Source organism: Dreissena polymorpha, chromosome 1 (assembly GCF_020536995.1).
Source record: "Dreissena polymorpha isolate Duluth1 chromosome 1, UMN_Dpol_1.0, whole genome shotgun sequence".
NCBI classification, from domain to species: domain Eukaryota; kingdom Metazoa; phylum Mollusca; class Bivalvia; order Myida; family Dreissenidae; genus Dreissena; species Dreissena polymorpha.
The window spans coordinates 20,710,224-20,736,882 of NC_068355.1; the positions used below are offsets into that span (position 1 = coordinate 20,710,224).

The 26,659-nt window shown below is 36.2% G+C and overlaps 1 protein-coding gene across 3 annotated transcripts in view; it reads right to left on the bottom strand.

Moving 5' to 3' along the window:
* Window positions 1-4,257: 4,257 nt before the first annotated feature.
* The window catches only part of LOC127873835 (bestrophin-2-like), a 41,333-nt gene continuing 18,931 nt past the window's right edge, over window positions 4,258-26,659 (bottom strand). For all 3 annotated transcript variants that reach the window (XM_052417896.1, XM_052417892.1, XM_052417881.1), the window contains 11 exons: window positions 19,654-19,808; window positions 18,569-18,646; window positions 18,033-18,173; window positions 16,137-16,217; window positions 15,487-15,641; window positions 15,146-15,301; window positions 13,858-14,017; window positions 12,932-13,146; window positions 9,685-9,847; window positions 6,690-6,919; window positions 4,258-5,137 (listed from right to left, as the gene is read on the bottom strand). In XM_052417896.1, coding sequence (XP_052273856.1) covers window positions 5,062-5,137; window positions 6,690-6,919; window positions 9,685-9,847; window positions 12,932-13,146; window positions 13,858-14,017; window positions 15,146-15,301; window positions 15,487-15,641; window positions 16,137-16,217; window positions 18,033-18,173; window positions 18,569-18,646; window positions 19,654-19,808 — 1,610 coding nt within the window. In that variant the 3' untranslated portion in view covers window positions 4,258-5,061. The remainder of the gene's footprint in view (window positions 5,138-6,689; window positions 6,920-9,684; window positions 9,848-12,931; window positions 13,147-13,857; window positions 14,018-15,145; window positions 15,302-15,486; window positions 15,642-16,136; window positions 16,218-18,032; window positions 18,174-18,568; window positions 18,647-19,653; window positions 19,809-26,659) is intronic.

Genomic DNA, 26,659 nt, shown 5'->3' on the forward strand with positions numbered 1-26,659 from the left:
ACATAGTTTTCGTAATATTTTCAAAAATACTTCCGTCTCTGACGTTGTTGCGGGTATAGCAAGTTTGTCAATATCATGTAATCCACATTCTATAATTTTATACAAATGGAAATAAAACGATTGGCTATGTCAATTCGCTATCAAATTTCATTTATGCAAAGCGTCTTGAAATCCTGAAGGCTAAATTATCAAAGATATTCTTAGAAAATAATTCTTACTTATGTATCACTATGTGCATAGATAATGATACGCTTTTTTAATTATATGAATGTTTTACTGAAACAGGTTGAAACCAGATAGGTTCACCAACCCTATACAATTAATATTATGTAAACAGCCAAACATGAATACAAAATGTGTAGGTAGTGGTGTTATATTGCATTACAGTAAAAAAACGTGCCAATTGCAGCATCAAAAACAGAAAATTAAACTAAAAACAAATATTTAAGCGAATTCACAGTATGTTATAGCTACTGCGGTGTTATAATGGTATGAACATTTATCACTGCATGTTAATTTTAGAAATGTTATATATTCAAAACAATACTGAACGTAGCAACGATGCTGTATGTACAACTAATGTGTATATATAACATACGCTTCATTAAATAATCATTTATACATATTAGAAATCAATGCTGATAATTGGCCCACTGGCTGAGGACAGCAACAATTCACGAGACCGGAGTAGCATTAGAAATGTGTGTCACTTGGCCCACTGGCTGAGGACAGCAACAATTCACGAGACCGGAGTAGCATTAGAAATGTGTGTCACTTGGCCCACTGGCTGAGGACAGCAACAATTCACGAGACCGGAGTAGCATTAGAAATGTGTGTCACTTGGCCCACTGGCTGAGGACAGCAACAATTCACGAGACCGGAGTAGCATTAGAAATGTGTGTCACTTGGCCCACTGGCTGAGGATAGCAACAATTCACGAGACCGGAGTAGCATTAGAAATGTGTGTCACTTGGCCCACTGGCTGAGGACAGCAACAATTCACGAGACCGGAGTAGCATTAGAAATGTGTGTCACTTGGCCCACTGGCTGAGGACAGCAACAATTCACGAGACCGGAGTAGCATTAGAAGTGTGTGTCACTTGGCCCACTGGCTGAGGACAGCAACAATTCACGAGACCGGAGTAGCATAAGAAATGTGTGTCACTTGGCCCACTGGCTGAGGACAGCAACAATTCACGAGACCGGAGTAGCATTAAAAATGTGTGTCACTTGGCCCACTGGCTGAGGACAGCAACAATTCACGAGACCGGAGTAGCATTAGAAATGTGTGTCACTTGGCCCACTGGCTGAGGACAGCAACAATTCACGAGACCGGAGTAGCATTAGAAATGTGTGTCGCGTTTGTGTTATGCATGTATCGTATGGTTCAGGACACACGCGGATTATAATACAATTTATCATTAAAAAACAGAATAATTGCATTGTTTAGTAAAGACGAAACTGGTTAGTGGCATGAAGTTTTTTGCAAGCTATGACGTAGATTTGTTGCGAAATTTTTGGGAAATATCATGGATGCAAGCAACGTCGAATACAATTGTGCAGCGCATTCAGATTTTTCTATATTACAAACGAAAACACTAGCTCAAAAGGGAATTATACTGACTTCATTTTTACAAGTACGTTTCCTTATGCTTTCAGTGCTTTTTCACGTATGGTGATTGTACTATCCATTTGTAATCAACGCTTGTTTAACCTTGATTTAAATCCATTTTATTAAAATATCGTATGCAGTTTTCAACGTTATCTATATTGTATGCAGTTTTCAACGTTATCTATATTGTATGCATAATCCGTAAGCGTTTTAGTGACCGCATTTAACCTTCGACCTAGACCGATATGTTGTTTTCTTGTTAACGACAGTCGTACACAAATAATTCCAAGTGGGCGTGGCTTAAGAATTGTTAAGAAATGCAGGGTAGCATGATAATCTCAAATGTGGGTAGAACTTAAGTTAAAGTGTGTTATAGGTCAGTGACTTCGTATTACAGAAAGTGGGCGAAGTTTTGTTTCGTTATCGGCAAGTGGCATGATGATACTTAAAATTAGTTTATCAACGTATCCAAATTACAATGTAATTGTGCACTAGTAGTATAACAATTTTTTACACAATTGTATATTCTTACTGACCCCCCTAAAATGTGATAACGGCTCAATACATTAATAGTGTAGTTCTCGTCCGATATAAACGTGTTACCCCGTATCACGTATCACGAGGCAATGCAACGAATTTATCGTACCGAGTACCTTTTTTTCCTTCGGAATAAACGTAATAACAGTACAAATTTCGGCATTAAACGACTTCATTTTGTTTCCTCTCGCAAATTAATTGCACGTTACTGACTAAGGCATTAAACGACTTCATTTTGTTTCCTCTCGCAAATTAATTGCACGTTACTGACTAAGGCATTAAACGACGTCATTTTGTTTCCTCTCGCAAATTAATTGCACGTTACTGACTAAATATGAAAAGCAACATACTTATTTATATTTTAAACAAGAAATGTGTCCACAGGACACGGATGCCCCCAACTGTAACTTTGTCACTACATAAAAGTATAACTGTGTAAACGCTTGGTAGAAGTTATTAGCTTTTTTCAAATCCTAAACGCAGATTTCAAACCTAAACGCGGACCCTAAGTTCAAGGTCAAGGTCACAGGGGTCAAAATTTGTGTGCGTATGGAAAGGCCTTGTCCATATACACAAGCATGCCAAATATGAAATTGCTATCTGAAGCGACATAGAAGTTATGAGCATTTTTCGAAATCTTAACGCAAAGGCTGACGGACAGACGGACGGACAGACGAACGGACAGTCCGATCACTATATGCCCTCCTTCGGGGGCATAAAAATGTCTTAGAATATCAAAATAAATCAGAAAGCCACATAAACTAGAGAGCAAACAACATGCTTAATCCTTGAAATGCACTAAGTGACCCCGTGACCTAGTTTTTGACCCGGCATGACCCATATTCAAACTTGACCTAGATATTGTCTTAATACAACTTCTTACCAAGTGTAGTTTAGATCAGATGAAAACTACTTCAATTAGAGAGCGTACACCATGCTAAATCCTTAAAATGCACTAAGTGACCCAGTGACCTAGTTTTTGACCCGGCATGACCCATATTCGAACTTGACCTAGATAATGTCTTGATACAACTTCTGACCAAGTTTAGTAAAGATCAGATGAAAACTACTTCAATTAGAGAGCGGACACCATGCTAAATCCTTGAAATGCACTAAGTGACCCCGTGACCTAGTTTTTGACCTGGCATGACCCATATTCGAACTTGACCTAGATATTGTCTGGATACAACTTCTGACCAAGTTTGGTAAAGATCGGATGAAAACTATTTGAATTAGAGAGCGGACATGAAGTGTGACCGACCGACCGACCGACTGACCGACCGACCGCCTGACCGACCGACCGACCGACCGACAGACAGTGCAAAAACTATATACCCCCTTTTCTTTAAAATGGGGGCATAAAAATAATGAACAGGTTTACATAATTGAAAATCATTATTTTATCCGAGGTAAAATAAAAGCAATTCACTAACAGCAATCGACATGCCCATGAACACGCGACGAACTAGTAAAATACCGATGAAACGATCGACTAGAAGTTTGAAAGATAAAAAAATGAGCAAGCAGATTCCCGTAATGAAATTGCACAAAATTATAGTTAATTCAAACAAATTATAGTGTGTGTTTTTAAACTGTATCTCAATATTTCATAAAACTGCGGATGTATGTATGATGATGTTCGGTAGTTGTTGTGTTGTTTTTTTGTTAGATTGATGTCAAAATCATCCACTCTTGCATTTATAAAATTGTACAACGTTTGTGTAAAATTTCCTTGACAACCTGTATCGCTTTAAAGTGTGAGTCTAATAGCGGGGTATGCATACACTACATGCAAATAACCATATGTAACTTAAAAAGATGTTTTGTCTTCATGTATACTCAAGTCTTTTTTGTGTCCAACAGTCATTCTTTTTTAATCCAGGTCGAGTTCTCAGTCAGTTTTGCTTTATTCGTTTTTATTCGCTAAATTTAACATTGAATTTCTATAATTTTTGTAAAGCACATGTAGATCATATTTGACTAATTTTATATTAATCAACAACATTTTGATATAAAACGAATTTTTAAGTAAAAATTTGAATGATTTCCAAGATTTCTCTTAAAAATGTCAAATAACTCGTGCATGTCAACAAATAACAAACACACAATTATAATCTCACATGTTCTCGGACGTCAACTTTCACGCAAGATTTGATACAGACGATTCATTTGCTTAACCCATTTATGCATAACGTCTAGAAAAAAGGCATTAGCAAACAGCGTAGACCCAGATGAGACGCCGCATGATGCGGCGTCTCATCAGGGTCTGCGCTGTTTGCTTAAAGGAATTTCTGTAAGAAATATTCTAAATATAGAAATAAATATACTAGACATCCCTAATTTTGGAAATAAATTGTTCTAATTTATAAGGTTGGAAGAGTCCACGGGGCATAAATGGGTTAATCCACACTCAGTAAACATAGAAGGATCCATATAAGTGGTTGTTGCATAAATGACAAAATGCACACAGATTGTAACGATCATAATTAAACATGAACAAAAAACGATGATGATTCCTGGTTATGCGTAAATATAGGCGCATGGTCCGATGAAAGTCTGAATAGTTAAAAGCACATCTAAGGCTAATTGCATACACGTCGGTATGGTCAATAAAAGGGGCTGCACATTGATCATAGTAGTTTCTGTTATTAAAACAAAGCATGCCCGATGCATATGTTATATAGTATATTAATCAGTAAATTATTAACGGATTATATGAGATGATTTTTACACTTAACAATTATACAAGACAATGACAAATTTACAAATCTACACTGTTTTTACACTATTTTTTACAATGCAAATCCAACCAGTTGTAAAGTTCGCCTCAATTAATATAAGACTTATTGACGACAGAGTTTCCAGTTAATAAGCGGGGCGTATCTATGGACACAGTACGTTGTATCATTCTTTCAGAACTGGTCGACCGTGATTTCGGGTATGCTCGGACGTTCTGATCTGTCTACAAGAAGACGACCTTGGAACGTGCTGCAACGATATATATATCATAATATATTTATATTATATTTAAGGCCTTAGAAAAATATGTATTTTCTATATCTAAACATCGGCATCTGTAAATAGTTTTTTATATTCAGTTATAACTTTGTATACACAGGACTCGAAACATCACTTATAATTAATTTTTAAAATAACTCGACATTTAAAACATGTGTTAGAGCTTAATAAACATGTGTTAGAGCTAAGTAAACATGTGTTAGAGCTAGGTAAACATGTGTTAGAGCTAGGTAAACATGTGTTAGAGCTTAGTAAAACATGTGATAGAGCTTAGTAAAACACGCGTAAGATCTTAGTAAAACATGTGTTAGAGCTTAGTAAAACATGTGTTAGAGCTTAGTTAAACATGTGCTAGAGCTTAGTAAAACATGTGTTAGAGCTTAGTAAAACATGTGTTAGAGCTTAGTAAAACATATGTTAGAGCTTAGTAAAACATGTGTTAGAGCTTAGTAAAACATGTGTTAGAGCTTAGTAAAACGTGTGTTAGAGCTTAGTAAAACATGTGTTAGAGCTTAGTAAAACATGTGTTAGAGCTTAGTAAATTCTCCTTAGATTGAACTGTTAACATACTGACAGTTATACAACTTTGTGTCACATGTTTTAAAAATAAAAGATGTTTGTACGTCGGGAACCAATATAACACTAACAAAGTTGACTAATGTTGAAAATATATGCATAACAAGATATAACGGTAGCATGATCACGTGACTACGGGGTTAACAAATAGATGTTAATGGATGTAAACACGCCGGTAAGTGGTGCTTTTACAAATAACTTTTTTAAACATTTGTTTCGTAATAATTTGAACTAATGCATAAATGACGGTTTTGATGAGGCTTATGACAATTTGAAAAACATAAGAATTACTTAATTAAAAAGCCAGTGTTCTTGGCCAAAACATTCTATGTTTACACCAATTCATATACACTGTTATGCTGCATGCAACGTGAAATTTTGGCGGCGATTTCAGACGTTTTCAATAATAAATAATTAAATCTTAAGAAATCGAATCAAACTGCACGAACAAGAAACGTCTTTAGTGAACTTAAGATTTTTGCAAACATATTTAAAACAACTTAAGGTATTTGTAAATCCCGTAGATCCTGCACCCTGGGTATGATCGAGTTGTTTATGCGGTCGAATTTTAATCCGATATATACTGTTGGGAGGTACATGGTATACACGCAAGGTGTCTCATAAGCCAAATTGGCTGGCCCTTACAATAGGGGTGACATAATAATAAAAAAGACCGTTATCTTTACCTTTACCTTTATTCTGAATCAAGCCCCTATGGTGAGCAAACTTGTCTTTTTTTCTTTACATATGATTGTATGTTATTATTGTTATTCCGGAGTTCTACACTAGTAGTAATTAGACATGTATGAGGCATTGAGGGATGAATTTCAAACAATCAAAATGTGGGAATAAGTCATTGTAAATAATTTATACTTAAACCCAGAATAGGTCATGTTTTCGCCATTCAATTGTCATTTTAAGAGGCTTTGTATTTAGAATTCCTTACCCTTCATTGTCCATTTCTACTGTAACAGAATCATGTGGTTTACTGTGGTCTGCGCATGCGCATACGCATGTCAAGAGGCTAGTCATTTCCGTTTTTATCGGAAGCGGAAAAGCGTCATCAGGATTTCCGTCTTCCTCAACGATGGTTGGCGGTATTTCCGATTCCCCATTATGATTGACTTCTCCATTTAAGGACGACACTGACGAAGCTCTGGATGAAGTCAGAATTTCCTGTAATGAACAGTATATACATGTACATATCTAAGTCCCAATAATGTTCGAGTAATTCAGTATTGTGCTCCTACCCAATTAAGTAAATTGACACACGCAAGTTGAAAAGAAATTTTAAAACAAAGCTTCAATTTCGATATATTGATTTACTTATTTTGTTCTGAAAGGTAATAAATATCGGTGTCGTCTTTTGTCGTCGGGGGGAACCGAAGTGCCCGAAGGATACTCCATCTGTCGTGTATGTAAACAACATACCAAGCTCAATGCGAGGAATTGAACCCGGGTCGCCTATGTTAGAAGCGCTTGAACCAATCTCTGCGCTAATCGGACAATTGACGTTGAACGCAAATATCATTGCGCACATTGTTATGCTTCAGATAATGCTAATTTACAACAAATTTTAATGTAGCATAAGTTTGAAGATAAGACTTTGCATTATTTTCTGTATGAGTCTTGTTGTTGAAAAACATGGCTTGACTCGTGTGCGTAAAGTGTCGTCCAAGATTATCCTGTGCATTCCGCACGTGCTCATCATGGGCGAAAATTTGGGCCTAGATGGGCTTTTCGTGAGATAAAGACTTTCTTTAAACGAAAAAAATGGGAACCGTGTGTTTACACTGTGTGTTGTATTAAACACATTTGAAGTTTCATCGAAAAGTCATATAAGCTTTCTAGGGTAACCGACCCGCTACGTTTAGCCTTTCCATCGCGATCGACATATGGCCGTATTTGTTTCATAACTGACTTAGTATGAGCTTCAATTATATTCTTCTTTTATTTGATAATTTCGACCACAATACAAACTTCAGTGAATAATAACATTTTTTATCTAGCGATGCCTTTTCTCCAGTATCGTTCAATTCAATATGCGATTACGCTTCGATTTATGGATACGATTGCTTCAATGTCTACTGGCTCACTTCGTGAGCAGTATGAAATGCTATAAAGTATCAAAGAATGAAAAGTTTCAAACAATATCAAACCCATTTAAGATCTCAATTAGCTTTAGCACTCGGAGTGTGTCTCGTCTGATACTTAACAGCACTCAGAGTGTGTCTCGCCTGAGACTTAATAGCACCCGGAGTGTGTCTCGCCTGATATTTAATAGCACTTGGAGTGTGTCTCGTCTGTGTTTAATAGCACTCGGAGTGTGTCTCGCCTGAGACTTAATAGAACCCGGAGTGTTTCTCGCCTGAGACATAATAGCACTTGGAGTGTCTCACCTGCGTTTAATAGCACTCGGAGTGTGTCTCGCCTGAGACTTAATAGAACCCGGAGTGTGTCTCGCCTGATACTTAAAAGCACTTGGAGTGTGTCTCGCCTGAAACTTAATAGCACTTGGAGAGTAACTCGCCTGCGTTCAATAGCACTCGGAGTGTGTCTCGCCTGAGACTTTAAAGAACCCGGAGTGTGTTTCGCCTGAGACTTAAAAGCACTTGGAGTGTGTCTCGCCTGCGTTCAATAGCACTTGGAGTGTGTCTCGCCTGTTACTTAATAGAACCCGAAGTGTGTCTCGCCTGCGACTTAATAGAACTCGGAGTTTGTCTCGCTTGAGACTTAAAAGCACTCGGAGTGTGTCTCGTCTGAGACTTAATAGAACCCGGAGTGTGTCTCGCCATCGACTTAATAGAACCCGGAGTGTGTCTCGCCTGAGACTTAAAAGCACTCGGAGTGTGTCTCGCCTGCAACTTAAAAGAACCCGGATTGTGTCTCGTCTGCGACTAAATAGTACCCGGAGTGTGTCTCGGCTGCGACTTCACAGAATCCGGAGTGTGTCTTGCCTGCGACTTAATAGAACCCGGAGTGTGTCTCGCCTGCGACTTAATAAAATCCGGAGTGTGTTTCGTCTGCGACTTAATAGAACCCGTAGTGTGTCTCGCCTGCGACTTAATAGAACCCGGAGTGTGTCTCGCCTGCGATTTAATTGCACCCGGAGTGTGTCTCGCCTGCGACTTAATAGCATCCGGAGTGTGTCTCGCCTGCGACTTAATATGGACGATAACTCTTAAACATCAGTTTGATAAATTACTAGTATTCAAAGTTGTCCCCACTACTTCTCGTTTTACACTGCCGCTAAAAGTGGGTCATGCCTTATTGCAATACATTTGTATTAATTTTATAATCAGTTTACAATTCAAGTAAGTGCATTCATAATTTTACACCCATTGAACAAAAAAAACTTGTTTGCACCGACAGAAGTGTGCTTCTTTATGATTATTTCGAGTCTTGGTTTAAGTCTTAACCCAAAACACTTCTCCTTTGGTTATATACATGTATTCAGAATGCGAAAACTTCAAACATTTAAACATATTGTAAGGGGGAAATTTGTGTCGATGTAATAAGAATAGTTTTTTCTTTCCAACAAATGTGGTTATGGGCATTTATTGAATCAGTGATAAAACACCTTGAAGGGGAGATCACTCGATGGAAATTAACAGAAACCTACGGACAGAGACATAAATTGTTCCTTGCATAGCTCTGACATATCCCTGTAGCAATTCACTTGCTTATAACGTATGGTCGATTTCAACAATATTGTCATGTTAAAGTATTTAAGGTGTTATTTTTGTATTACATATTTAATATTGACGAATAAAAAAACGTAATTTTGAGGAAAATAAGCTTGCTTAGTATAAAATAAGGAACAAATAAGCTAAAAATAAAGTACTCCACTAGTGAATACAGTTTCTGTCGTTAACCCGCATTGGTGGTGAACACAGCGAGCGGGGTTTGACTTACTGGTTCCAATGCAGTTAATTACGTACCTTGACGCTCCTGACGGTGCCGCCTTCCTCAATGGGGGACAGTACAGGGGCCCTCGAAACAGCCATGTAGCCCATGTGCTTATCAATGATCTGTTTGTTGCGTGCCTGCTTCGAGGCGTCCACGTCGTGGTCGCCGGGTACAATGTCCACTTGGAAGCGACCCCTGTTGTGGGAAAGGAAATATGGCGTGTTGTTTTTATATATATTTCGCTCCCTGGTTTAGTTGAATTTGTCGTTAGTACTGTTGTTAACTTTCAAAATACACTTAAAGATTTATGTAACTAACATATATAACAAGTTATCCATCCAAAAAAAAAAAGTTTGGGTTACTGTTTTTAAGCAGTGCGGATAATGAGTGGAGAATAAAAGTGAATGATAACGTGATAATTGAACTCTGTCTTGAGTGCATGATACGGTATAATCATTCCAATCTGCATCGAGCGCATGCTACGGTATAATAAGTCCAATCTGCATCGAGTGCATGCTACGGTATAATCATTTCGATCTGGCAAGAGTCAATGATACGGTATAATAATTTCACTCTGCCTCGAGTGCATGATACAGTATAATAATTTCAATCTGGCACGAGAAATGATACGGTTTAATAATTCCACAATGGCTTGGGGCAAAGTGTTTTAAAGCTTTTAAAATATTTTCTTAAAATACATGTATTCTGATAACCTCGTCGTTAGTGTTAAATGCGTCAACCAATAATTGACTCCAATACATTAATATATTTAAGCTATAACAATGCAGAAACGTTTGCACTTTTGTCCAACCATAGAATAAGAGGAATCAAAGCACATGAAATTGTATGCACATTTCGTAAATTTTAACAAGAGATGTGTTTGTCAGAAACACAATGCCCCCTACTGCGCCGCAATGCACTAAAAGATTTGTTTTATTATATCCCTTTAACAAGGGACAAAATTGTCACAAAACCAGGTTTTCAAGTTGAAAAAAAAATAAGTCTGATAAAGGGAGAAAACTCAAACTGAAATGATTGTTTATTATTAACCCCCTTTGTTTCAAAATAAATATATTTTTAGTTGTAGCGACCTTGACCTTGGAGTTATTGACGTAATTCTTTGTGCGACACACCGTCCAATGATGGTGAAAAAATGTGCCAAATGATTTTAAAATCTCACAATGAATGACATAGTTATGGCCCGGACAAGCTCATTTATGGCCATTTTTGACCTTTGAACTAAAAGTGTGACCTTGACCTTGGAGATATCGACATAATTCTTTCGCGCGACACACTGTCTAATTATGGTGAACATATGTGCCAACTGGTTTTAAAATCTAACAATGAACGACAAAGTTATGGCCCGGACAAGCTTGTTCCGCCCGCCAGAGCGCCCGCCAGAGCGCCCGCCCGCCGACATTCGCCAATCTAATAACCATCTTTTTCCTTCGGAAAAACTGGTAAAAAATATTACTTCCCTTGTGAAATGATCTGTACCTGCCAAATTATATAAAGTAGATATTATCTCTCTTTAAAGCTTGTTACTTCCCTTGGATTTTGTTTTGTTGACCTTTGACCATGAAGGATGAGCTTGACCTTGACCTTTCACCGCTCAAAATGTGCAGTTCTATGAGATACACATGCATGCCAAATATCAAGTTGCTATATTCAATATTGCAAAAGTTATTCAAAACTTGATTTTAACCAAGGTTAAAGTTTTGGGACAAAATGACAGACAGACGGAATGACAGACAGACAGGCCAAAAACAATATACCCCCGATCATTCGATCCGGGGGCATAGAAAACATCGTACAATAGCATGTTATATACAAGTGTTCACTTTCAGTATAATAATGCATGGTCATTTCATTGGTGGAAAAACAAATATATTTACAAAGATGATTATATTCTACACAACACATCTGTCTGAATTAAGCTTTTTATTGCGTACTAATTGCCCTGTCATTGTTTCTTTAAATTGAAACACAACTTTCTATATTTAATAAGAAAAATAGGTAAGTATGGATGGATGTAGTGTGCTTACATTTTGTATTGACGCAAATTATATTCACGCCTCAAAACAAAGCCGACAACAACCAATTTAGTGTTCGTTACCCCGGTTACTTTGTAGTATATTTCCCGTACCCGGAGTATATTGTATGATGCTTAACCCTTTGCATGGTGGGAAATTTGTCGTCTGCTAAAATGTCATCTGCTGAATTTCTAAAATTAGCATTTTTTTCGATTTATTCAAAGAACACTATCAAAATAGCAAATATTTTGGATCCTGATGAGACGTCACGTTATGTGGCGTCTCATCTGGATCCAAACAGTTTGCAAAGGCCTTTAAAATTCGGTTCCAGCGCTGGAAGGGTTAAAGAGTATCCGGAGTACTTGTAAGTAAGTCAACAATCACTAATCGAGCGACAATGCCAAGGTCACCGATATTACTGTTTTTATTGAATATTATAAGACCTTCATCAGTTCACTTGAAAATTACCGCAGCACTGGTGCGTAACGTTTTTACATGTGTAATGTTAATGTTTAAACACGATTATCAATATCGGAGCATTTATTAGAATACAACCTGAAATATTATTATTTCGAATGCAAAGGTTTTATGCATGGGACAACTTGGAAATAACGCTGCTGTTTGTAAAATATCAAATAAATTTTAAAAAACAAGATATCAGTTGAATTAATGAAGTGTTTACGGAGTTAAATCACTTGTTAAAGGGATCTTTTCACGGTTTGGTAAATTGACAGAATTGAAAAAAGTTGTTTCAGATTCGCAAATTTTCGTTTTAGTTATGATATTTGTGAGGAAACAGTATTACTGAACATTTACCATAGTCCAGTATAGCCATTATATGTATCTTTGACAATTTGAAAACCTAAAAATTATAAAGCGTTGCAACGCGAAACGATTGAAAAATTTGGAGAGTTCTGTTGTTGTCATTTAAATTTACGAAACTACGAAGATTGCTTATATAAGGTATAAAATACTTATTCAGTGTATACTCGGTGGAATAGCCGAGAGGGCTAATGAGTTTTTACTTCAGACTAACTCCAGGACTCCGGGGGTCACTGGTTCGAGCCCTGGTACCGGCTACTTTTTTTTTCCTTGTCATAATTTTATTCTTGATTTTTTACTGGAGCTTTTAAGATCCAATGTTTTCATTTATCAATATAAAGCATTTAATGAAAAACTTCAAAATCTGTGAAAAGGCCCCTTAAACGACACGTTTTGTAATAACGAGCTCCTCCATAAAACTCACCCTTTGTTTGACGCAATTGCGTTTAAAAGTGGCAAAGAGTCGTCGCTTTCATTGTTCACGTCCAACGGATGTGTTTGCGCATGCTCGATGTCTTCCTTGGAGCTTTTACGGTGAAGAAGATTTAGCGGGAAACTCCACTTCCGGTCCTTTTCGGCGCGTTTCAAAGGGGTGTATTCCGGTAGTTGTTCGGTGGCAGGGGACTCTGCACACGAGAGCTGTGCATAAGAATAGAAACAATTTCCTCATTTTGGGTAAGATAATAATTTATGATTTACAACGCTGGAAACGTGTGAGAAAGATACATTGTTTAATTAAACAGATTGTCCAAAAACGGCTTAGCATTATGCATGCTCATACGATTAGAAAATATTTCCCCCTATAACCGGTTTTTATCCCATGCCAAAGGCGAGGGACATACAATTAGCGTTTTCCGTCCGTCCTTTCGTTTGTCAGTCCGTCCGTATGATAGTCCGTCCGTCCATCCGCCCGTCCGTCTGTCACAATTTATTTTTGGCGGCGATATCATTTCAACGAATGTTATGCAGTTTATTATATAAGTGGGAAAGCGGTAACGAATAGATGAGTCGCGATCTAATAAAACTTGGCATAGTGCTTGTGCGTAAATTGTCATCCCAGATTAGCCTGTGCAGTCCGCACAGGCTAATCAGGGACGACAATTTCCGCTTTTATGGAATTTTTCGTTTAAATGATGTCTCTTCTTAGCGAAAATCCAGTTTAGGCGGAAAGTGTCGTCCCGGATTAGCCTGTGTGGACTGCATATGCTAATCTGGGATGACAATTAACGCACAAGCATTATGCCCAGTTTTCTCAGAACGCGACACATATGTAGGGGTGGATGTGGTGTACGAGGAACTTCGGACTCAGTGAATTGCCAATTTTGAAACAAACCATATACAAACCCTTACATAGCTTATTTCACTTGTACGACTGTCGATGCTACCCTTTCGTACGTGCCGACCCGCGTTTACGAGTGACGTCAAAGACACGTCAAGGGGTCCTTTGGGTGGAAGCCCGTTAGGTACCTGGTTGGACTTGATGTCAAGGTTTGTATGAGAATGTGACATCCTGGAAAAAACGCTATAACATATACCACAAAGGATACAAGTGTGGGATGAGTCTGCGCCGCCCCCTTCGCTCCCCTAACAAATCTTAATGTATACGCTTATTCAAAATTGGTACATCCTTATGCTTTTGCTCAATTTCATACTTTGCTTCATAGGAAAATTGTATTAAAAATTCATGATTTATTTCATCTTCGGTATAATACGTCTGATCTCTCCCACAAGTTTATATATAGTTTTTCTATCGCTTTGCTCGCGCAGTTTCGAAAGCGATGAACGTAATCAGTACTTAATTAAGTAAAACAACACCGATTAACCGCCCTCTTACAATTTCTCACGGTCCCCTTACAGTAACGGCACTTGAAGTCCACGTTCGCGGAGATATATATGGGCAGAATCGTAAGAAAACGTGTTTATATTGAGGATATCACTGAAAATCCGGTTGAAATGGGTAGAAAACAAACAATATAGCGATTTTTATTTTGGGGTCGAGTACGGTAAGTACGAAAACGACATAATTGATATTCATGATTCAACACGTTAATTAAAACCTAAACAAACAAAATTGCGGATACGAGTGAATTTAGCGGAGAGAAGATAAGAACAAATGCAAATACATTTGTTACAGACGGAAACTGAGTTGCAACGCTACGTTTTTTCTAAATCTATGTATTTATCTTCCATAATTTATGCTTATAATGTTTAGCGATAGCTACATTTAGATATAATTTGCATAACTCGCGACGCTGTAATGATTTTTGCCTATTGCATGTATTTATGATCATTAATGTATTATGTTATCGATTCAAACCCGATTTTGACCAGGTTTTCGATGTCAACCTCGATAAAAACTATAAATGAATTTAATGAATTTACCTAAAGTTTATTTCTCGCTATACGATTTATATGCAAAATAACGATCTATTCCGCGAACGTCAACGCACAGATTATCTATACCTGTGTGTATAGTACCGTTTTTACGAATTACTTTCGGCGAAACATATTCATGTTTATATATGAACTATTTATTTCAACTTTTAAAAAGCCAATCATACAGTTAACAAACTATAACATAACATAGACAATTCGAACAATAGTGTATACACTTAGTTTGCATATAAAGAAAACTTACTGCAGACTCTCTTTATCTCGGAAGAGGCTCCAGTTCGAATCCCCGTGAGTCACGTGAGAGCGTGAGCGCTGGCGAAGCCCGGCGAAGCTTCCGTTGTGGTTCATATCATAGAGCTCCGGGTTAGGCACGATACGTTGATGGTCTAAACTCGGCCGCCTGCAAAGACAGCATCAGTCTTTGACGTCCGTTATGCGAAAAGCAATAGAGAACAATGACTAAATTGGATGTGTAAAAAATATATGAATAATTTTCATAAGGTTGCACGTTCAACTCAATAAACTTGTAAAATTAAAAGTAACGACTTGTGACACGAGTCTTGATTCTATAGAAACTGTACTTACTCCATATTATACGTGGACCCCATAAAGTTGGGTCTGCGCGAGGCCATGGACGCTTCGGTGTACGGCAGTTCCTCCGTGACAATTTCGTTGAAGTGCATGTCTTTCACCAGAGCAGGAACCACCTGGTGGCAGTAGTCGACCAGGCACCACATCGCCTGCAACCAGCAGACGACAAGCTTGAGCTATTGCATCAACCATTTCTCAGGGTGCCGATAATGTTTAGCTATTTCATGATAAATTTTCGAGAAGGCGACACTTTTGAGGCACAGCAAACCTCAGTTTTGAGGTAAAGTGTACTTATAATGCACACACAAGGCAATTTTGTAATATTTCAAAAGAAGGTCAGGCGACACATGGCTACTGCATAACTTTGAGGCAAGCAGTCGTCAATTCAGAACAAGTTCTACAATTTTTAACATAGAGGAACACCGTTGAAGTCTATCAAAACAGGAAATATATTTTATTCTAAACTTTAACAATTATTTTATCACGATAATTTGAAAATACAACTCGAATGTGGTAAACGAAACTAATAGTTAATAACACTGAAAATTATAATAGTGAAAATATTTATATGAAACAAGCAAATAAAAAAGGTTTCTCGTAAGGATTCTTCTTGTTAAACAATAACGATTGATATGATTAAGTACCCCAACGTGTCGGTCCATCAGCCAGTTCATGTCAAAATCGTCGTCGTCCTCTCCGAATGGATTAATGAGCTGCTCTGCAACCTGTAGTTTAAAAACAGAAACAATACCGTACGACTGAAATTAACCCATTTATACCTAGCGTCTAGAAAAAAGGCATTGGCAAACAGCGTAACCCAGATGAGACGCCGCATGATGCGGCGTCTCATCAGGGTCTGCGATGTTTGCTTTAAGGAATTTCTGTAAGAAATATTTTAAATATAGAAATAAATATGCTAGACACCCCTAATTTTGGAAATAAATTGATCCAATTTAGAAGGATGGTAGAGTCCACTGGGCATAAATGGGTTAAAAGAGGTGGAAACACGTCATCACCTTCATGGCGAACTTTATTTAGAAAGTATGCTTATAATTTGGGTTTGCATTCAACCTCTTTTTTGTAAAACCTTGCTATCTTTTCAAACAATTAGGGAACGAAAAAAGTCAATGCTCTTGACAATATGATAGCATAAATGGAACAGCTGTGGTACTTATGTAAAAAGAGCCCGTAAATTTCATATAAATTATTTTAAATTCTCAATTAGTTGATAGACTTTAATATTCATTTATAAAGTACATGTATACAACGCAACGTAATTCTATTTGATACGATATTAAGTCATATTCTGATTATTCATATGTGAATTCGTATGTAATATACATAATGGTATTTACAGATAGTGGTCAAGGAATTGTTGCCAAGTTGCTGTTTTATTCCGATATAATTAATTGCAGATGCGCTTCTTGTGATTAAGATATATTAATTTAAACTGACTAGGAAGCGTTTTTCAAAGACAAGTTAATTGCAATTATTTCGCTGAATTCTAACCTATTGCTATCTTTCACATATGTATATACTAACGTGTTAACAATTATGCGGACTATTCTCTTATTTTCGGTAAATGTTATTGTATATTAACGCGGGCATATTTACCAGGTATGTGCTATGCATACTGAGAAATGATAACTTGTACAATCGTAAAGATTTTAAAAATGAAGACCGTCATATTAACCGACCTGAACACGCCTTATGGAAGTTAATAAACTATAAAAAAAAACCTGGGAATTCATATATTTTCGTTATATTCACTAACAAATATATGTTTGTAAAAGAAATTTGATAATACTGTTAACGTTTTTACTCTGTGTGCCATGCTTACATGTATGAACAATTACAACACCATAGGGTGAGCACTTCGTCTTGCTAATGTGTACGCTCCAGTCTGATACGCTTCGACAAGGCTTCGATTTGGCCTACCTTGGAGACGAATGTCTAAATATGCCTCGAAGTTTAAATGTTGAAATAATCTACTTTCCTATTGTGGGTGGTAGTACTGACTTATATATTGACTTTCTACTTAATATTGTGCATTACTGATCAGGTATAACTGCTGTCACCAGTTCAGCCAGTAATATAAGGAAAACATATACTTATTTGTATCGAAATTCCATTTCTTGGAAAGACTTCAAATTCAGTAAACGATAAAAGAAATTTTGCAGGTGTTTGAGAATTGTACCTGTTAACTGTTCACCTGTACAAAACACTTATTGTAAATGTGTGTACATGACGAAAGCCTACACAAAAGAATGCAATACTTTGCCGGTTACTTATTTTTGTTTTTGTTGTGAATTTTTGTTTATTTTACCGGGATGTTTTAACCCATTTATGCATAGCGTCTAGAAAAAAGGCCATAATGCGGCGTCTCATCTGGGTCTTCGCTGTTTGCTAAATAGAATTTCTGTAAGAAAAATTCTAAATATAGAAATAAATATACTAGACATCCCTAATTTTGAAAATAAATTGATCCAACTTAAAAGGATGGGAGAGTCCACTAGGCATAAATGGGTTAAAACTCGTACCTTGAGCCAGCCCATGTAGAAGAGGAACTGCAGCAGTGTGAATACGGGCACGTAGAGGTCAATGTTACCCTTGTCGTTGTCCACGTACTGACGGCCGATCAGACAGGCGCCGAAAAATATGTACACCGCCAATGTCACGACCTGCAACATGTATTACATAGCTGTATACTTGGTGATCGTATATTATATGTAAAAGTCGCACCATACTTTACCGAAATATGGCAGGTATTCAACAAGCAAACAAGAAAACATAAACAGAATATGCTGAAATAGTCGATACAATGTTAAGTGTGCGCCATATAACAATTATTTTTTTATTCATATGAAAGCATTTTGTTGTTCGATTTGGTTCCTTGCAACATATTGCATGACCCTTATTGGTAAGAAAGAAAACTCTTTTATAGGTATTGCAATATTTGTTGTTATAATATGTTCTTTTGATAGGTATTCGTAAAGTGTGGTAATCTATCCTATGTTGTGAACAACAGAGACCGTTTCAACGCTAGACTGATTGTTCGTGCACCACATGTTCGTACCTGAGTATAAACCAACGGGACTGTGATCCAGTCGAAGACGAAGCAGATCGATAATCTATCGCGGTAATCAGCCAGTTGCTAAAACAAAAAGCCATCCGTTAACATATAAATGAGCCGCGCTCTGTGCAAAGGGGGTTTGGTGAATGTGCGTAAATGGTCGTCCCAGATTAGGCTTCGCAGTCCGCACAGGCTAATCAGAAACGAAACTTTCCGCCTAAGCTAATTATTTGATCAATTAGACTTTGTTTAAAGAAAAATACCACAAAGGGGAAAGTGTCGTCCCTTATACGCCTGTGCAGACTGCGTAGGATAATCTGGGACGACACTTTAAACACATGCATTCAACCACCATTTAACAGAGACAGGCCCAAATAAATAATTAAGTATAAGATAATGAGAGTGAGGACCATTGCAGTTAACCATACCCGGCCAAGTTGTAAATCAAATCAGTTTCTGGATATTTTAGGTAAGCACAATAATCCCGAACATCAAGATATTAATTAACTGCGCAATTTCGAAGATTCTTTCCTAGCTGATCAATGTCTGGCACTGTGCCTATAGATATTAACGTCAGAGCAAACAGGCCCGTCTTAAATTTTAACATCGTAGGGTATTTAAAACTTACAAAAAAATGTAAAATATTATTGACAGATGATAAACGAACAACACTAACAATAGATGTGTTTGTCAGAAACGCAATGCCCCTAATGCACATTTGAAGCTATATATGACCTTTGACCTTGTAGGATGACCTTGACCTTTCACCACTCAAACTGTGCAGCACCATGAGATACTCATGCATGTCAAATATCAAGTTGCTATCTTCAATATTGCAAAAGTTATGACCAAGGTTAAAGTTTTGGTTAAAGTTTTGGGACACACACACATACAATGACGGACAGGCCCAAAACAATATACATGTACCACCGATCATTCGATCCGGGTGCATAAAAACTAGTACGACTTTGTGTCTATTATTTAATGGCTATTCAAAATGGCATTAACTGTTTTTCATAAATAATAGAATATATTCTTCAGGCAACATTTAAGGTGTTTTAAATGACTCAAAGCTGCAGCGCGCGCACCTGTATCACAAACTGGAAGCCGTAGTCACTGGTGATCTTGCCCTCCCGCCTGGCATTTGTGATGACAGTGTTGGCCCAGACCAGTGGCACCCAGAACTTGTGGTACTTGCAGTTGACGTTCTCGAGATCTATCACTTCATCGTCGGTCAGAAATCCTTAGATGTAAAAAAAAGTAAATTGTTGAAGAATTTGGTTTAATAGCGAGTAAATAATTATAGAAAACAGAGAAACAACTTCATTGTTGTTCAATATCAATTTACCCAACGTTTAATAGCGATTAATTCGGGACTAAGCGGTAGGTAAGGCAGTTCCTTCGAAAACGTTTTTACCCCATTTAACTTATGTGTATTGACCATTCCAATTGTGTATGCTAAGTGTTGTACGTGTTGTATTGTATTGTATTATACCTTTACCTCTTAGATACGTATTTTTACGCATTTGTAGTCCCTTAGTTAAATATAACTTATAAACTTTCTTCCTAAATTCAAGTTTACATGCTTCATTTCTAACCCTTAGAGATACTGTTCTGGTTTTATGTTGTTTGCACATACCCATTTTCACTTTAAACTATAGGTGATGGTTACATGAATTTATATTCTGCTTTTATTTTTTGAGTTTATTATTCGTATTTTGTGTGTGTTGACATTATTTTACAAGGAAACAACATGACGTGGGGCATAAGGACAGAAAATGCTTGCAATTAATAGAATAACCAATATATGCCTAGAGAAAAAAGGCCTTTGCAAACAACGTAGACCCAGATGAGACGCCGCATGATGCGGCATCTCATCAGGGTCTGCGCTTTTTGCTTAAAGAAATTTCTGTAGGAAATATTCTAAATATAAAAGTAAATATACTAGACATCCTTAATTTTGGAAATAAATTGAGAAGGATGGGAGAGTCCACTAGGCATAAATGGGTTAAACATGCGACAAAGAAAGAACACATAACATACGGCCGACACTCAAGCAAACCGACGGAAGTGCATGCCCTAATGTGGTTGATAAACATGAACACAGCCACATAGTGAGATATGCATACACATACAAAACCATATACAGACATATATATGGAATCATATACAAACATATTTATTCTTTAACAGGCGATGTTTTTGTGAAACACTATGTCCTCATATATTTGACATTTGACCTTGAAGGATGACCTTGACCTTGACCTTTCACCACTCAAAATGTGCAGCTCCATGCGATACACATGCATGCCAAATATCAAGTTGCTATGTCCAATATTGCAAAAGTTTACATAAAATGAGCGCTTTTGACCCATATATTTGACCTTTGACCTTGAGGGATGACCTTGACCTTTCACCACTTAATATGTGCACTTCATGAGATACACATGCATGCCAAATATGAAGTTTCTATCTTCAATATTGCAAAAGTTATACCAAAATGTTAAAGTTGGAGCAAACAAACACACAAACCAACCAACCAACAGACAGAGCAAAAACAACATGTCCCCACTATAGTGGCGGGGACATAAAAAGAGGTATCCAATTTAACAATTGATCCAGTTTGAACCTTATTTTTCTTACCATGCGCAGTCCCGTAACTGCCTCTTGTCTTTTAGCAACTTCCTTATATCTCATAATATATCGCTTAATCACTTTCTTATTACGAAGAGCATTCTACACTTTAAAGCATAGTAATATAACCTAACTGTCTTTATTTCTCTATCTAAATCATTCGGGTACACGTTTTATATTATCAAAGGCCACACTCCTACAATGTGTACATTTTCTTACTTATATTTTACACTGTTCCTAATGTTGACACATTTCTATATCATTTAGCTACACGTTAAATAGTGTACACCCTATCATCGGCCACTTTCAACTAACAGAAGTGAGACATAGCATTAGACTCGCGCTTTTTCTCAATTCTGTTTATCCATTTATGCCTGGTGGACTCTCTCATCCTTCTTAATTGGTTCAATTAATTTCCAAAATTATGGATGTCTAGTATATTTATTTCTGTATTTAGCATATTTCTTACAGAAACTCCTTAAAGCAAACAGCGCAGACCCTGATGAGACGCCGCATTATGTGGCGTCTCATCTGGGTCTACGCTGTTTTCCAATGCCTTTTTTCTAGACGCTAGACATAAATGTGTTAATTGTACTGTGCAGTCCTACTGTTATGTATATTTTGTCAAAAGTAGTATGCATATTTTTGAAGCTAAAATGTGTTTACGAAACGCCAAAAACATATTGTTCAAACAAATATTTATACAGTGTATTTTGCCCGAGCATGGTGTTGGTTGACTTGAGAACACTTAATTAAACACTGAAATAAATCTGGTTTATGATAATCTTCACCACTTAAGCAGATGCATTGAATTCGTTTATTATGGAAAAAGTGTCTCAGATTACGTCAACTGACACCCGCTGCTCTATATCTTACATCAATACTATGCGCTCTATACCTTACATAACTTGAGGTATTGCTTCAAAACTATGCGAGTGGAAAATTGATTGTAATAACAGTTGTGTATGTCGTTGTAGACATCTTTTGCGGCTCTCAAAGAATTGTAATATTCTTTAGTTTTGACACATTTCACAACAGATTTTTTGAAACGATATAACGCCACTTACATTATAAGGATAGATTTATCGGACAGCTTTAACGTAAATAACGTGTTGTTTGGTCGGTGTTATGATTCACGTTTCTGACAAATGAGAAAACAAAATCACCGAATTAACATTGACTGAAGCGCTTACACATGACAATTTCAGACCAATGCAAAATAACAGTCTGGCATCTCTGTGATAAGGTGTCATAACCGCTGAAACATGCCTAATTGAGACGGAATCCACATTTAAGGAAACTCGAATGAATAACATGATCCATATACAGTACAGCTCTTAGAAATTATTCATTTTCCGCGGTGTCACCGCGAACGCGTTTTTGGTAGGAATCACCGCGGACGTCGGAGGTTCACCGGTCCGAGATGATCGTCGTATCAATCCACGGAGGACGTAATTTACTTCAGCAAAAAACACAGCAGGCATTCGTCCACCGTGGTCCGCGGTGACGATCCGCGGCGTTACACCGTGACCGTAACTATTTAATCTCAAAGTAGATTTTAACTATACAAACATGTATTTATCTTTTGAATATATACATGTAGATACATGTATCATAGCGCATGTTATTAATGATGATTATAATAACTATATTGTTATTATTATAATTATATGCATGTAACATACATCCAATAGAGCCTGGATCAAATTTTGAAATGACAGCGTCGCTACATTCTGATTTCCGCTATATTGGCTTATATTAAATGGATTAAATGATTATCAGTGTTCAGACTTGTAAAATGTAAACTGTGTTTAAAAATAAAATGTGTTGGTTTGGGTTGATTACCGATTTTATTTAAAGAGTGATCACAGAAAAAAATGTTCACTCGTGTCTTTGCAACTCCTAAAAATACTATTTTTTAACACCCGTGAAATAAAATCGAAACAAGCAAATAACCTGTATATCCCTTTAAAGCGAGTATATACGATCTTGTCAAATATGTATTCATTAATATAAAATGTGTAAAAGATTTATTAAACATATATTTTTCATAAATTAAAATAAAAGTTAAGAAGAACATGTGTCGAAAAATGCTAAATTAAACAGATATTTAATTCTGATATCGAAAAAGGCTCTATAGTCGAATTCGCCAGCATGTAAATCATGCAAGTATGATGTGAATTCCTGCATCGATATCTATTCATACGACACACGAACACTAACTAAAAAGACGAATGCTTCGGTTATTGTAGGAAAATATGTACGAAATATATTCGTCGCAATCGGCTCGGGGCGCTAATTTGTCTTTGCTTAATGTTATGAAATTTGTCTTCAATGTATATTTTGTCTTGCCTATTTTGTGTTATTGTTCACATTTTATCAATATATTACACTTTATCACATATACAAAGTCGTATAAACTCGCTTTAAATGTGTTTTTTATTGTAAAACTTTTGTTATAATGAAAAACAGTGCTAGTTTTCTATAACATTACGATTGCAAAATTTACATTTTCTGTTGTCGTGAAATATTTCTATATCGACCTCTTTCTATTTTAAATTTTTGAAATAATACTCAAAATTTTGTGAGAGGTACGTGAATTCTATGTTTTGGAATTTTAATACTATCGAGATATGTATGATTGCGTAACATGGAAACACCGAATTACACTTATCACAAATTTACAACCGAATTCCACATTAAAATGATCGTTGGTATTGATTAGATACGGGTTCTTCACATGTCGCCGGGTTATTACCGAATACCGCCTTCACTTATCACTAATCTCTTTCAATTGTTTGCGATTTTTACAGTTTGCACAATTTTCCACCATCTTCATTAATTTCACGCGTATTTAGACACAAGGTCTGATTTGATAAAATACTAGTAGATGATTGGCTATAAAAGATTACCCGATTTGTTTCATGATTGTCCTTTTGATTAAATGAAAGACGGATGTTTTAAAATTGTTTTTACTCTTATGCTGATACTCATTACTAAGAATAAATTGTAATTGTTAGTGTTTTTTTAGTAAAATATCTAATTGTCTATTAAAGAGTTTAGATTTGTTTGATGATTATCCTTCGGATTTCATGAAAGTCGGATTTTTTAATCGCCTTTACCCGTGTGTTGCTCTTTGATTAATCTTGGTGAATGATTTATTTCGCCGTACCCGTGCTGTTTACAATTTGCAACAGAAGAGGGCAATTTATTCTCTCATAGCATTTAGCATGATGTATACAAACACAATATAATTTTTTCACCTGAATTGAATATTTATTAACAATGCTATTGAGGCTTTATTGGTAATTCTACTGAGAAAGAAGATGCAGTAAATAGTAAGTTTTCCTTTATTGTAACCAGATTGAAATTTTGACTATTATGTTATCATTGCACCATTTAATGAGTCTTTAGTAAAACTTAACATCTATTGTTTAAGGTTAATTTAATTAATTTATTTATTTTAATTTTCTTATGTCATGTTGTTCAGCCTACATATGGGCATTTATTTTATGCTAATCAGGTGTTATATTAGCCCGTGGCAATGTGTGTCGCTAAGATAAGATATTGTCCAGATGGTAACTAACATGATAGTCGTTACAACAGAGACCATACACCACAGGCGGTAAACGATATCAGGATCAATAATATACTGTTTTACCCAGTACATAACTAGCTGACGTGCCCTTTCGCATTTTTAGACTTCATAATAGCTGACACGTGAAAGCCAGCTTGATAAAGATTAATAATCTGCAATTTTGTCGTGTGTGTTACTTTCCCCATCGTAATACTGTATTCGAATAGTGAATTTTAAAGGGATCTTTTCACGATTTGATAAATTTACAAAATTGAAAAAAACTTGTTTAAGATTCGCAAATTTTTTATTTAGTTGAGATATTTTTTAGGAAACGGTAATACTGAACATTTACCATGGTTTAATATAGCCAGTATATGCATCTTTTGACGATTTTAAAAACTGAAAATTATAAAGCGTTGCAACGCGAAACGATTGAATAATTGCATAGTTCTTTTATTGTCGTTTAATTTTGTGAAACTACGAAGATTGCGTATATAAAGTATAAAATACATCTAACATATATACTTGGCAGGATGGCCGAGCGGTCTTATTCGTTTTAACTCCATGACTCCGGGGGTCACTGCTTCGAGCCCTGCAGAGCCCTGCAGAAAGCTACTTTTTTCCCTTTTTTCAATTTTATTCCTGATTTTTTTACAGTGTTTACATTTATCAATATAAAGCATTTAATGACAAACTTTAAAACATCCAACATCTGTGAAAAGGCTCCTTTAATGCGAGTGATATATATAAAATTATATATATATATATATATATATATATATATATATATATATATATATATATATATATATATATATATATATATATATATATATATATTTATTTATTTATTTATTCATGGTAAACATTTACCTCTTCAAATTAAAAGCGCAAACGTTCGTGCGAAATTTAAAAGAGCCACCGGGTTGTGGCACGCAGTAGCTTTTGGTGGCCGTGATATAAAGTAGCATCGCTAAAAAAAAGGGGTTTAATACATCACGCCGGGTATGCGAATACTTCGTTTACGGATGGCACTTCACTTACAGAGAACAACAAACGCCACGCGCGAGAGGTGAGTTCTTCAGCTTTTTTGTATTTATGTTCTGTTTATTTGGTTTTTAGACACAGAACATTGTTTGGGTGATTAATGGTATAGCACTTCGTATTGCGAAGAAAGAAATTCGCGAAAAAACGGTGAATTATTTAAAAAAAAACGATAAAATTTCATCGATAATCAGCATGAATTGAATGATCAGTACATATTTAAACAAAATAAACATACTTGGAAATAAATCAAGAACGTGCTTACTATTCGAAATAAAAGATCAATATATCCAGTAATGTTACAACATGTTACATTTTAGTTTACTCATGTATTTGAGAAAATTCAAATGTTTTAAGAGTCGCATGCACATTTTTCATCTGCACTTCGTTTACCGATCATCTAAAAAACAATGGCACTTCGTTTCCTGACATCTAGACACTTTTTTCCAGATATAGCACACTCGTATTTTTTGAATCAAAAATGCAGAATTCGCTGTGGAATACTGTTAAAGTAAGCAGGCAATAAATAAAAATGTATGTACTTAGTACGCAAATAAAAAACGAATAAACGAAGCATGTTCTTATCCCTTTGAAATATGATTATGATTTGGTATAAATGTGAAAGATAAATGTTAAACAAATTGGATATGTCTAATGAGTAAAATCTATATGACCATATATTTTAAATTACGTTCTAAGCGGTTGATCTAAAGCATTTATCTTTATGTCCAAATGAAGGTACTAAGGCTATTTTCTTTTATATTAGATAGCATGTCATAAATAATCACTCTGCTTAAACTGCCTCTCAGAGATTAATATCAGCAGCGATGCAGGTTCGA